The 14,657-nt window shown below is 49.2% G+C and overlaps 2 protein-coding genes across 2 annotated transcripts in view; one reads left to right on the top strand and one right to left on the bottom strand.

The window, feature by feature from the left end:
- The window catches only part of SYN3 (synapsin III), a 1,663,181-nt gene that overhangs the window by 661,656 nt on the left and 986,868 nt on the right, over positions 1-14,657 (bottom strand). The gene's annotated exons all lie outside the window — the stretch shown is intronic.
- TIMP3 (TIMP metallopeptidase inhibitor 3) overlaps positions 10,367-14,657 on the top strand; it is a 65,501-nt gene continuing 61,210 nt past the window's right edge. Inside the window, exon 1 of the mRNA XM_069628787.1 lies at positions 10,367-10,677. Coding sequence (XP_069484888.1) covers positions 10,548-10,677 — 130 coding nt within the window. The 5' untranslated portion in view covers positions 10,367-10,547. The remainder of the gene's footprint in view (positions 10,678-14,657) is intronic.

Raw genomic sequence — 14,657 nt, 5'->3', positions numbered from 1 at the left:
AGGGGGTAGTGTAGAGGAGGTCCCAACTAAAGCCTGCATTGCAGTCGCCCATTTTGAAGCTCCAGGAACGTTCACACCAAAATATGTGACCTATGATAACCAAATAAACCAGCAAAGAGCCGCAGTGGGGCTTTGCCCAGTGCCTATTAGAAGAGCAACACCTATTGAAGTACCGATACCCAGAAAACCATGGACAGTAAGGTATCCATTGAGGAAACCCTACCATAAAAAAAAACGAAATGAAGATTGCCTAATTACTGTCCTGGAAGAAACCAAAAAGGCCTTAAAGGGAGACGGATGGTGACGTCACGAGGGCCCGGACTAACATGCAGATAGAAGAAATGCCAACCAAAAAATGACACACAGAGACGAAATATAAAGATATCGTGAACCTAAAGGGGGAGAATGATGTTGAAATACAAAGAAGTTCAAGCTGTAAGCAAGATGAAGATATTCAACCAGTTTACACCTGTAAATATGCTTGGAACCGCAAGAAAGCTAAGGAAACAGTGTGGCTTGCTATGCTAAGTAGAAAAGTAGTGCGGCAAGCGCCATTATACATAATCTACCTCAAACGAAGTACCTTATTATAAGTATATTTCCACTTTGCAAACAAAGCAGAACCAACCCAGGTTACTAAAGGCCGAATGAGCAGAGATTCATATTTAGCAAAACGAGAAGAGACGGCTGAATCAAAACTCGGCAGAGGCAACTCGTGCCAGAGAAGCCAAGGTCATACCAATAGAATCTATGAACAGTAGCTACTTTTAATTGAAACTAAGAACAGAATATCCTGCCTCTGAAGGATCGAGATAAGAAGGCGAAGGCAGGTGGCGGGTGAAATGAAAATCAAATACGCAAATTGAGAGAAACGAGACAAATTCACAGTGTGGGAATCACGTGACCAGCTGAGCAAGAAGCACGGGTTCACACCTACGCTTGGCACCAGACCAAGCAGAGATATCAGAACCTTTCCAGACAGAAGATGCAGTTTCGAGGTCAACCACAATGAACTAATTGACACATGGCTATTAAAGTAATGATTGATTGTAACCATAATTGGAGGAAGGCCGGGTAACAAAAGGGCACCCCGCACCGGGCTGACCGTTCTGCATGCTGCTAAGCAAAGTGGAAAATTATGCATGGGTTTGGTGCCAACCCAATCACAATGGACCAAATAATCTAGGGTCCTATAGTTAGTAGAACCAATGAGACGTTGTACTTTTAATGACGTCTACAGTAGTTGTTTTTGAAGGAAGGGCTTAGACGCCCACCTGACAGTGGTTACCCAATCCCCTCACTCTGTTACCATATACAGATATAGTACCTATATTAAAGTTACCTTTTTCCAACCAATACAATTGCATGTTAACTTTTGAGTGTTACATGTCAATTATGACGAGTTTTGAGTATAAATGTTACAACTTGTATGAAGTTTGTTGGAGTCGAAGTGAGAAGGACGATTGCAACACTGCTGATATCCATGACTCCCCGTTTTCTGTACTAGTCATTAAACGGACTCCCTTTGCCAAACCATTGAGTTGTCCTTATTGATTGGTATTGGAGTAATGAATCTGCACCCCCATCCATCTCAAGGGTGCAGCTATCTCGTCTACTGAGCAAAGTACTTCTGAGCAAACCTTGGCTCTATAGGCCGGCCGGGGGTCTCGGAGTGCACTGTTAAAACTCGTTTGGTGATTCATATTCCTCAACACTACAAATCACATTAGGTAACCTTTGCTTTTTCCTTTGACTTCCTTATCTTGGGCAATAAGTCTGTTCATCACATATTTTACATGTCAGGTAAATAATGTTCTCTTGCGGTGAGATTCAACTGAATGCCTTGTTCAATAACTTCTATTGCTAGCATGATAATCATTTCAGGATTCTATCTGTTTAGTGGTATTCCAGAACTGACAGCCACTATAAATGGACCAGTAACGGGGTCCTACATCATGTGACACTATGTGAAATTGTCTAAATGAGGTGGAAGGTTACATGTCCATCTACCTGAGTGCAAGATAAATGCTATATGTAATTGTTGTAATAACTGCACTAGAATTTTATTTCTAAACTTACTAAATTGATGTACCTTATAGGGCACAACAGAGATAAATATGTTTCTGAGAGAGTTCTCTGTGTTTAGTCTTAACAATCAACTGATTGAGTATTTTTTGTTCAAATTATTTTTCAAACAGTCCGTACAGGCCTTGGAAGAAGAGGATATATCTCCTCAAAACGCGTCGCCACAGAAAACAGACTACGTTGTTTGCATCTTTCTGTATCCGTACATTTTTGTTCATCTGTATAATTTGAAAAACACATTCAGAAAATTATTTTTTTCTAAAAAAAGTGCCTCTGAACTACAGAATCATTTCTTTACATGTGTTTGATGTAACGCTTAAAAATTGTGTTTAAAAGACCAGAATAATTAGCTTTTGCTAAATATTGGATAGTGTTCAGGGGACGGGAGGATTCCCAGGTTGAATCCTCTCTTTCCTCTTATTGCGAGACCACCCTCAACCCTGGGAGTTCCTTCCCTGCCCAATCAAGGTGTCACACAACAAACTGTTTCATGTCAGTTCTTTGTTCAGCCCTATTACGGTTCATCTTATACCCCTTGGATTCCTCCCCCTGAGCCAGACGCGTAGCAGGATTTCCTAATAAGTGGGGCCTGAAGCTAACGTGGTTGGGCCCACTGCACTGACACATCTATAAATGCCCACAACGTGCTGCTGGGTGGGCATTTACAGATTTTGGGTAGGCCTTGTCCGCTCAGGCCCTAACCTGTCTACGCCTCTGCGAGCTACCAATGAACCAAGAACCAGGCCGGTGTACAGGAAATATATTTGTATTTATTTGGATGATAGGTAATAGAGATTGCACTAAACTACACACGCCACCTTCTTTGTGACTCACAATTAAACTTCTTGTTACACAAACAAATCATACAATTTGGTTGGGAAAAACTCAAATCACAATACTTTATTTCTTGAAGTGAAATCTGTACAAAGTGATCAACGCTAGTCAATGAACAAAATCAGTTCACATATGCAGTGCTGTGCAATTTTGATTTTTCTGCGCGCTTGAAGTTTGGGTAACAGATTTGTGAAAAATGCATATGTCAATTATTATTTCACGCACACCTTGCTTTAAAATAAACACAGGGTGATTTAGCAGTTTGTTTTAACCCCCCCCCGCCCCTCTTACTTTGGTCTGTGTTGGGGAAGTCAGACAGAAAAATTGGAATGATTTAGGAATTTTGGAGTTCAGACCCCCTTCCACTTAAAGGCCTGTGTTGGGGAAGCTGGACAGAAAAAATTGGGATGATTTAAGAATGTTGGGTTTTCAGCCACCCTCCATTTAAAGGCCTGTGTTGGGGAAGCTGGACAGAAAAATGTGTATTGAAGTTGTAAATAGTTGGGATGCATGAACCAGGCTTGCAGTGGGGGAAGCCATTTGCGAATTCTGCCCAGAGATCCACCAATTGTCCTTGGCTGAACGGAACTCAGACATTGCATTTTCTAACATCAGCTTTTATTTTTTGACATGCAGTGTGTTTTACTTATCAGGGTTCACTTTGCTTTTACATCGATGGATATCTTCTTTCTTTTCACACAGCATTGTTTTTTTTTTTAAATGACAGCTGAAAGTACAGGGCTGTTTCTTTCAGTCATTAACAAAATACACTTTTAATTATCTGCCGGTTGTTTTTATGCTAAAAGTGGGTTTGAATTGTCACATTGCAGCGCCTTTTGATGGGTGACAGTTTCAGTGAACATTGCTGCATTTATTTCTCAGCCAGCAACGTGACGTGCTTTTCTAATCTGCACTTGGATTATTGGTTTAGCTTTCTCTGGATTTCAACAGCAGAAAGACACCCACACAGTCTGCCCAAATAGGCCCATTTTCAGCATGAAGGTTGTTAAATGCTGGCAGGTCATTTTCCCAGTGAGCGCTTCAGTTCTGTTGGTTGGGACCTCGGATTAAACCCCACAGGAGTCACTCGGGGGAGACACCTCCTTCCTCAGTGCCCTGCATACGGAGACACCTGGGAGTGACACCCTGGTCCTCAGTGCTCTGTACAAAGAGTCACTCGGGGAGACACCTCCTTCCTCAGTGGCCCGCATACAGAGACACTCAGGAGAGACACCTCCTTCCTCAGTGACCTGCAGACAGAGATACTCAGGAGAGACACCTCCATCAGTGGTCTTCATACAGAGACACTCGCGAAAGACACCTCCTTCCTCAGTAGCCCGCATACAGAGACACTCAGGAGAGGCACCTCCTTCCTCAGTGACCTGCAGACAGAGACACTCAAGAGGGACACCTCCTTCCTCGGTGGCATGCAAACAGAGACACTCAGGAGAGATACCTCATTCCTCAGTGGCCTGCATACAGAGACACTCAGGAAAGACACCTCTTTCCTCTATGACCTTCAGACAGAGACACTCAGGAGAGACACCTCCTTCCTCAGTGACTTGCAGACAGAGACACTCAGGAGAGACACCTCCTTCATCAGTGGCCTACATACAGAGACACTCGCGAAAGCCACCTCCTCCTCAGTGGCCTGCATACAGAGACACTCAGGAGAGACACCTCCTTCCTCAGTGGCATGCATACAGAGACACTCAGGAGAGACACATCCTTCCTCAGTGGCATGCATACAGAGACACTCAGGAGAGACACCTCCTTCCTCATTGGCATGCATACAGAGATACTCAGGAGAGACACCTCCTTCCTCAATGGCATGCATACAGAGACACTCAGGAGAGACACCTCCTTCCTCGGTGGCATGCATACAGAGACACTCAGGGAAGACACCTCCTTCATCAGTGCCTTGCATACAGAGACACTCAGGAGAGACACCTCCTTCCTCAGTGGCATGCATACAGAGACGCTCAGGAGAGACACCTCCTTCATCAGTAGTGTGCATACAGAGACAATCTGGGAAGACACCTCTTTCATCAGTGCCTTGCAGACAGAGACACTCAGGAGTGACACCTCCTTCCACAGTGGCCCGCATATAGAGACACTCAGGAGAGACACCTCCTTCCTCAGTGGCCTGCATACAGAGACACTCAGGAAAGACACCTCCTTCCTCAGTGACCTGCAGACAGAGACACTCAGGAGTGACACCTCCTTCCTCAGTGGCCCGCATACAGAGACACTCAGGAGAGACACCTCCTTCCTCAGTGGCCTACATACCGAGACACTCAGGAGAGACACCTCCTTCCTCAGTGGCCCGCATACAGAGACACTCAGGAGAGACACCTCCTTCATCAGTGCCTTGCAGACAGAGACACTCAGGAGAGACACCTCCTTCATCAGTGCCCTGCAAACAGAGACACTGTGGAGAGACCCCTCCTTCATCAGTGCCCTGAAAACAGAGACACTCAGGAGAGAGACCTCCTACCTCAGTGGCCCGCATACAGAGACACATTCGGGAGAGACACCTCCTTCCTCAGTGCCCTGCAAACAGAGACACTGTGGGGAGACCCCTCCTTCCTCAGTGGCCCGCATACAGAGACACTCAGGAAAGACAACTCCTTCCTCCGTGCCCTGCATACGGGCGGCTCTGGGGAGACACCCCTACAGTGCCCAGTATGTAGCGACACTCAGATGAGACACCTTCTCCAGTGCTCTGCATACAGAGACACCCGATAGAGACGCCTTCTTCAGGGCCCTAAATAAAGAGAAACTCAGTAGAAGGCCCTTCTTTCGTACCCTGCATACAGGGACATTGGGATGAGACATGTCCTTTCCAGTGTCCTGCAAAGAGGGAGACTCGGGGGGAACGCCCCATGCATTTCCCAGCATGCAGCGACACTCGGATGGGACACCGCCTTCAGCGCTCTGCATTGCACCCAGAGACCCTCGGGTGCGATATCTACTTCTCCAGTTCCCTGCATACAAAGAAACTCGGCGGAGACACCTTCCTCGGTGCCTGCATACAACGAGGCCCAGGAGCGACATCCAACTTCCTCTTGGCCTGCAAATAGAATCACGCGGGAGAGACATCCGTATTTACTTTGCCAATGCTTGTCTAACTTGTCGTGGCAATACAGTAGTGTTCTGACTTCGCTGCATTTAAGGCAGGAGTCGCAGGACACATGTGGAAAGAACGAACGACAACACCGAACTCTCTTTTCCCCCAATTAGGAGACCGTTCGGAAGAAAGTAGTGCACTTCATGCTCGGATTGGGGGTCTATGCCCGGCGTGGTGCATTTCATGCTTGGATTGGGGGTCTATCCTCAGCGTGGTGCTTTTTATGCTTGGATTGGGGGGGTCTATCATCAGCGTGGTGCATTTCATGCTTGGATTAGGGGTCTGTCTTCAGCGTGGTGCATTTCATGCTTGGATTGGGGTCTATCCCTAGCGTGGTGCATTTCATGCTTGGACTAGGGGTCTATCTTCAGCGTGGTGCATTTCATGCTTGGATTGGGGGTCTGTCCTCAGCGTGGTGCATTTCATGCTTGGATTGGGGGTCTATCCCTAGCGTGGTGCATATCATGCTTGGATTGGGGGTCTATCCTCAGCGTGGTGCTTTTCATGCTTGGATTAGGGGGTCAATCCCCAGTGTGGTGCATTTCATGCTTGGATTGGGGGTTTATCCTCAGCATTGTCCATTTCATGCTTGAATTAGGGGTCTGAAATGCTTGTGTTAGGTGTCTATCCTCAAGTCTAATCTCAGCGTGGTGCATTTCATGCTTGGATTAGGGGGTCTATCCTCGGTGTGGTGCATTTCATGCTTGGATTGGGGGTCTATCCTCAGCGTGGTGCATTTCATGCTTGGACTAGGGGTCTATCTTCAGCGTGGTGCATTTCATGCTTGGACTAGGGGTCTATCTTCAGTGTGGTGCATTTCATGCTTGGATTGGGCGTCTATCCTCAGTGTGGTGCATTTCATGCTTGGATTGGGGGTCTATCCCCAGCATGGTGCATTTCATGCTTGGATTGGGGGTCTATCCCTAGTGTGGTGCATTTCATGCTTGGATTGGGGTCTGTCCTCAGCGTGGTGCATTTCATGCTTGGATTGGGGGTCTATCCTCAGCGTGGTGCATTTCATGCTTGGATTAGGGCTCAATCCTCAGTGTGGTGCATTTCATGCATGGATTAGGGGTCTTTCCTCAGCGTGGTGCCTTTCATGCTTAGGTTATGGGTCTATACTCAGCGAAGTGCATTTCATGTTTGGATTAGGGGTCTATCCTCAGTGTGGTGCATTTTATGCTTGGATTTGGGGTCTATCCTCCACAAGGTGCATTTCATGCTTGGATTAGGGGTATATCCTAAGCTTGGTGCACTAGGGTCTATCCTCATTGTGGTGCATGTCATGCTTGGATTGGGGATCTATCCTCAGCGTGGTGCATTTCATTCTTGGATTAAGGGTCTATCCTCAGCGTGGTGCATTAGGGTCTATCATTACTCTGGTGCATTTCATGCTTGATTGAGGGTCTATCCTCAGCGTGGTGCATTTCATGCTTGTATTGGGGGTCTATCCTCAGCGTGGTGCATTTCATGCTTGAATTAGGGGTCTATGCTCAGTGTGGTGCATCTCATGCTTGAATTGGGAATCTATCCTCAGCGTGGTGCATTTCATGCTCGGATTAGGGGTCTATCTTCAGTGTGGTGCATTTCATGCTTGGATTGGGGGTCTATCCTCAGCATGGTGCATTAGGGTCTATCCTCAGTGTGGTGCATTTTAATGCTTGGATTAGGGGTCTATCCCCAGCGTGGTGCATTTCATGCTTGGATTAGAGGTCTATCTTCACTGTGGTGCATTTCATGCTTGGATTAGGGGTCTATTCCCAGCGTGGTGCATTTCATGCTTGGATTGGGGGTCTATCCTCAGCGTGGTGCATTTCCCGCTTGGATTAGGGATCTAGCCTCCGCGTGGTGCATTGCATGCTTGGATTAGGGGTCTATTCTCAGTGTGGTGCATTTCATGCTTGGATTAAGGGTCTATCCCTATTGTGATGCATTTCATGCTTGGATTAGGGGTTTGTATTCAGCGTGGTGCATTTCATGCTTGGATTTGGGGTCTATCCTCAGGGTGGTGCATTTCATGCTTTGATTAGGGGTCTATCCTCTGCGTGATGCATTTCATGCTTGGATTGGGGGTTGTTGTGCATTTCGTGCTCGGATTAGGGGTGTATCTTCAGGGGTCTATCCTCAGCGTGGTGCATTTCATGCTTGGATTAGGGGGTCTATCCTCAGCATGGTGCATTTCATGGTTGGATTAGGGTTCTGTCTTCAGCGTGGTGCATTTCATGCTTGGATTAGGGGTATATCTTCAGTGTGGTGCATTTCATTTCTTGGATTGGGGGTTGTGGTGCATTTCATGCTTGGATTAGGAGTCTATCTTCAGGGGTCTATCTTTAGCATGGTGCATTTTATGTTTGGATTGGGGGTCTATCCTCAGCGTGGTGCATTTCATGCTTGGATTAGGGGGTCTATCCTCAGCATGGTGCATTTCATGGTTGGATTAGGGTTCTGTCTTCAGCGTGGTGCATTTCATGCTTGGATTAGGGGTATATCTTCAGTGTGGTGCATTTCATTTCTTGGATTGGGGGTTGTGGTGCATTTCATGCTTGGATTAGGAGTCTATCTTCAGGGGTCTATCTTTAGCATGGTGCATTTTATGTTTGGATTGGGGGTCTATCCTCAGCGTGGTGCATTTCATGCTTGGATTAGGGGGTCTGTCTTCAGCTTGGTGCATTTCATGCTTGGATTGGGGGTCTATCCTCAGTGTGGTGCACTTCATGCTTGGATTAGGGGGGTCTGTCCCCAGCATGGTGCATTTCATACTTTGATTACGGGTCTATCCTCTGTGTGGTGCATTTCATGCTTGGATTGGGGATCGTGGTGCATTTCATGCTTGGATTGGGGATCGTGGTGCATTTCATGCTTGGATAAGGGGTCTATCTTCAGCGTGGTGCATTTCATGCTTGGATTGGGGGTCTATCCTCAGCGTGGTGCATTTCATGCTTGTATTAGGGGTCTATCCTCAGCGTGGCGCATTTCATGCTTGGATTGGGGGTCTATCCTCAGCGTGGTGCATTTCATGCTTGGATTGGGGGTCTATCCTCAGAGTGGTGCATTTCCTGCTTGGATTAGGGGTATATCTTCAGCGTGGTGCATTTCATGCTTGGATTAGGGGTCTATCTTCAGGGGTCTACAGCGTGGTGCATTGCATGCTTGGATTGGGGGTCTATCCTCAGTGTGGTGCATTTCATGCTTGGATTGAGGGTCTATGCCCAGCGTGGTGGATTTCATTCTTGGATTAGGGGTCTATCCCCACCGTGGTGCATTTCATGCTTGGATTGGGGGGGGGTCTATCATCAGCGTGGTGCATTTCATGCTTGGATTGGGGTCTATCCTCAGCGTGGTGCACTTCATGCTTGGATTGGGGGGTCTATCATCAGCCTGGTGCATTTCATCCTTGGATTAGGGGTCTATCCCCACCGTGGTGCATTTCATGCTTGGATTGGGGGGGTCTATCACCAGCGTGGTGCATTTCATGCTTGGATTAGGAGTCTATCCTCATCGTGGTGCATTTCATCCTTGGGTTAGGGGTCTGTCCTCAGCGTTCTGGGATGAACGGGTAAAGAGGCAAACGTGTCCTTTGCTTTTGCTTTGGGAAGTCCAGGATGATGCACTGCGGTAGCTAAATTGCCAGCCTTGTATCCGGGTGGACTGTGTGCGAGTCCATATCTCCCCTGGTCACACGGTGTGATCCTGGGCACAGATCTTTATGTATGGAGGATTTAACGAATTACAACAGTCGCTCGCATTACTTCAGCTTCCTTTACTGCAGTACCCATATCTGCCAACAATGTGGGCGCTTAGAAACCTGGTAAATGGCACTATATAAATATCTGGATTCGAACTTTTATATCAGACTATGAAGTTACGCAACTCCCCCTCCCCGCCCCCGCCTACATGATACTTAAAAGGACCAATAAAATATGTCTGAGCATGTCACCAGATGAGACATAACACAGAAAAACACAGCACTGCCCAGGAAACAGCACGGGAAGGCATAATCGCCTAGTGCTAGGCCTGTGTCATGGTATTTACGTTGGCAATAGCGCTCAGCCCTGCGCCAGTGAAGCACTTTGAACTGTATTGTAATGGGAAGGTATGCGCCCCACACACCCCTCCCACTGAGCTGGTTTAAGGGGGCTGGAACCAACATGGACCGCAGCCCACCTGCCCCCACCCCTGTCAAAGAGATGATGTCATTGGCATGTCCCAGTGCTCGGGGGTGGGGGTGATACCCTGACAGATGAGAATGGGCGGGGCGGGAGGCGGTCTCGCCGCCGCCCCCCACGGTATATATCCTCCGGAGCGCGCGCGCCAGCCAGAGAGATTCTGAGCCTGTGAAGGAGCGCGAGAAGCGGAGAGCAGCCGAGCCACCGTACCGTACCGTACCGTACCGTACCGTACTGTGCTGGTGCGTAGCAGGAGGAGGCACAGCAACACATCCACAGGGGAGGAGAGGCTCCTGCACACACCGCGCGGTGGGCGCACTCGACACAGCACCATGGCCTCCTCGTGCAGCCTGCTCGCCCTGCTCCTGCTGTGCCTGTCCAGCTGGGACCTGCGGCAGCTGGTGGACGCCTGCACCTGCTCCCCCAGCCACCCGCAGGATGCCTTCTGCAACTCGGACATAGGTGAGAGCGCCCGCGATCGCCGCCCAGGTCCGCGCAGCAGGGCGCTGCATGGGAGCCGGGGGCAAGCACGACCCCCCCCCCACCACCCGCCCTAGCTGTGGGCAGCATGCGCGGCTCTAGGGACTGGTAGAATACCCAATAGCTTCCCCGCCCATCATAGTAAAGCCGAAACTTGGGAAGCACCGCGTGTAAAAAAAAAATTTTCTAATCGGAAGTGGTTTCGTGATTGGTAAGTCAATACTTTTAAAAACATTCGTCGAAATGTTTGAATTTCGGCCAAACGCCGGATTAATGATGCACCTGTTTGTGGCTAAAGTAGAGGACAGCTCTGCATATTTTTTTTTTATAGAGCGCCTGCGGGGACCTTCCACTCTTCAGAGTCAATTGGTGAGGGGTCTTGCCCAAGATCACACAGTGCACGCGAGGAGATTAGAGTGAATCCACCCCCGGCGGAGACCCCTAACTTCGAACGCAGGGTTCAAGGCTCTAGAAACGCCCCTAGGGTGTTCTCAGGTTTTGCAAAGTAGATGTGCCCGTGTGTTCACCCGTGCCCTCATTGCCCAGCGTTCGTGGTTCCATCTCTGCAGGAGTAACCTGTAACCCAGAAAAAGGCCAGGTGAGGGGAGTATGGCAAACACGTGATGCCCAGGGCACTGGCGCGGCTGCGCTCGTGGACACCACTACCGACAACTTTAGATGGGCTGATGGCAGAGTCTTTGGGTCCGCCAATAAAAACGTAAAACAACTGGCACTATAAAACACAGGCCATGGTGGTAAACTGCCGGCGGGCTGCCCTTGCATGGCAGGAATAACCCAGGACGTTATTAGTTTGGTCCAGCTAATTGAATTCCATGTTATTGAATCCATAAAGCGCTTTCGCCGTAGCGCTACACGGAACCGCACCATCACAACAGTTTCACCATCAGCCCTGGTGTGTTATATTGACTCGGTCCTCGAACAATTAGACCGAGGGACTTGCGGGTGTCAGAGCAGCAGCTCCACCCGCTGAGCTATCTCGGTCACGTATTGTCTTGCTGACGAGTAGTGGTCTTGGTGGAGTTTGGCATCTCTTAATGTGACGTCTGGGAGAGGGGCGGGGGGTAGGGCGGAGGACACTAAGGCTTAGCCTATCATTCCTATCGGGCCGTGGGGAGGGGAGCTGGAGGCTAATGGCTGGGTGCATTCTTGCACTCACAACTAAAGCTAGCGAGGCCCCACCCACTCTTCATCTTATGCTATTTTTGCCTCCCACTTTTTAGGAATAAGATACCCACATGACGAACTTAGAAAGAGAACGGACGCGGTTCCAGCACGAGAGAGACAACATACACAGGGTGCTGGCAGCGTACACAGGGTGCTGGCACTGGCAGCATACACAGGGAGCTGGCACTGGCAGCATGGGCGCTGGCAGCGTACACAGGGTGCTGGCAACATACACAGGGTGTTGGCAGCGTACAAAGGGTGCTAGCAGCGTACGCAGGGTGCTGGCAACGTACGCAGGGTACTGGCGCTGGCAGCATGGGCGCTGGCAGCGTACACAGGGTGCTGGCAACATAGACAGGGTGCTGGCGCTGGCAGCATGGGTGCTGGCAACATACACAGGGTGCTGGCGGTAGCAGCGTACGCAGGGTGCTGGCAACATACGCATGGGTGCTGTCAGCGTGCACAGAGTGCTGGATACATACACAGGGTGCTGGCGCTGGCAGCACATACAGGGTGCTGGCAACGTACGCATGGTGCTGGCGCTGGCAGCATGGGTGCTGGCAGCGTAAGCAGGCTGCTGGTAGCGTACACAGAGTGCTGGCAACATACACAAGGTGCTGGTGCTGGCAACATACCCAGGGTCCTGGCGCTGGCAGCACACAGGGTGCTGGCAACATACACAGGATGCTAGCAGCGTACACAGGGTGCTGGCAACGTACGCATGGTGCTGGCGCAAGCAGCATGGGTGCTGGCAGCGTAAGCAGGCTGCTGGTAGCGTACACAGAGTGCTGGCAACATACACAGGGTGCTGGCGCTGGCAGCATGGGTGCTGGCAACATACACAGGGTGCTGGCAACATACACAGGATGCTAGCAGCGTACACAGGGTGCTGGCAACGTACGCAGGGTGCTGGCGCTGGCAGCATGGGTGCTGGCAGCGCACGCAGGCTGCTGGCAGCGTACACAGAGTGCTGGCAGCATACCCAGGGTGCTGGCAGGGTTGCGCTTTAGGCGAGCGTGTACACAGTCCTTGTGTATATGTGGCATACGTTGGGCATCACGCGGGCCTCTTACCAAATTAAACACGTACAACGCTTCATGCTTAAATTAAACCGCATGTCTAGTGCTATTGCGCAATTCAATTCTCACTCTTGACGGTGGAACTGTAGACGCCGCCTGGGCTCGAGGAATTTGTGTCCTGAGAATTGCACGGAGATCGCTACGACAGGTGCACGGACTGACACGGCTATCTATCGTACCTGCACCGTGGCATGCGGTGTTATCATCCAGTGGCACTTTCCCCATAGGAAAGGAGGTGGATGGCAGGAAGGAGTGTTAGGTCTGAAACGAGGCTTTTAGGGGAGTGGTAAAAACATCCAGGCCGGACTGGTTATGAATTTGGCAGCAGTGGGGGAAACAACCTCTGATTACCACTGAAGGCTGTTTGACCATAATGCCAGACTATGGGTTTGGCGACAGAAACTCTTGTTGGACGCCTACTTTTGTGCGTCAGTAATTACCGCCACACATGCGCATTTCCACATGCGGTAATTGCCACTTGTAGTAAACACCGGACCCCATGGAGTCCTATGGCAACTAACAGAACGCTCTGGGTGACTTGGGTTCCGGGAGAAGGACGAGTCACTCACTCCCATGACACAGTGAGAGCAACATTCAAAGGCACCCTGGGAGAAGCCTGTGCATGTGGGCAGCGGGAACACCTTCCATTGAACCTGGAGAAACAACCACACATCACAAACATTTCACCTTGACAGCGCATGGCAAGGTCAGCGTATGCCTTCTGTATGCATTTGTTTTTTTACACCAGCAATCTTTTTTGTTGTTTGTAGCCTCATGATCATGTTTTTCCGCTGCTTCACACTAGAAATAACAGGCAGTGGTTTTCTCTAAGTAAACAGCGCTCACTTTATCGACCTTGGAAGGATGACAAGTTTAGCTCTGTGGCAGGCACATGAACCCACTGAGCTATGAGATGGAAATAAAGCGTACTGCAAGGCTAAGCGTGATAGAAAATTAAATGTGGTTCAACAGATCATTTTCTCTTATTGTGATAAGGCAGGCATAACACTGATGCAGTTTGTGGCGAGTAACCGCCCCCCCCCCCCGCCTGCTGCTGGCTGCGCATGTGGACCGGTGCCCCACGTCCCTTCCACAAGAGCAGAATGAATTCCATGCTTGCAGTATAACCACACAGAGTATATATGTAAGCAATGACTGGCGATGGACGTTATTTGCTTAGCCAATGGTTATCCTGAAAGTCTGGCCTGGTTGGGCCCTTAAGAAGCAGAATGTGTTATATTCAAAGATCAGTTTCAAAGCTCCTCCAATACTGGCAGCTACGGAACTGAAGCACGCAAAGATAATTTGCCAAAGATTAAACGGTGTGAAACGGGAAAAACTGATTAGAACCCAGATTAGCCAGACCCACTATTGCCAACCCAGTAGGGCTCCTCTATCCTCATTGGCCCACTGCTTGGGAAAACAAAGTCTGCTATAAAGCACGAGAGAACATATCGCAAAGCAGTTCCATTGAAATTCATGATATGTACAGTTTTTGTGGCGTACATTTTCTTCGTGCATATTCTGAAAATGTGTTTCGATTTTAGTTTCTGGCATGTCGATGGGGCCAGCCCTACAGGAGTCTGCAACCGTTGTCTCTTCAGATGTTTGGAACTACAACTTCCATCAGCCCCACCCAGCACAGTCAGGGATGAGGGATCATGGGAGCCGTAGTTCAAAACAACTGGAGGGCATCAC

This window comes from Ambystoma mexicanum, chromosome 12, assembly GCF_040938575.1.
Source record: "Ambystoma mexicanum isolate Mex_15411 chromosome 12, UKY_AmexF1_1, whole genome shotgun sequence".
Taxonomy (NCBI): domain Eukaryota; kingdom Metazoa; phylum Chordata; class Amphibia; order Caudata; family Ambystomatidae; genus Ambystoma; species Ambystoma mexicanum.
Note: the sequence above shows the minus strand (reverse complement) of the source record. Positions and strands in the feature narration are given on the sequence as shown.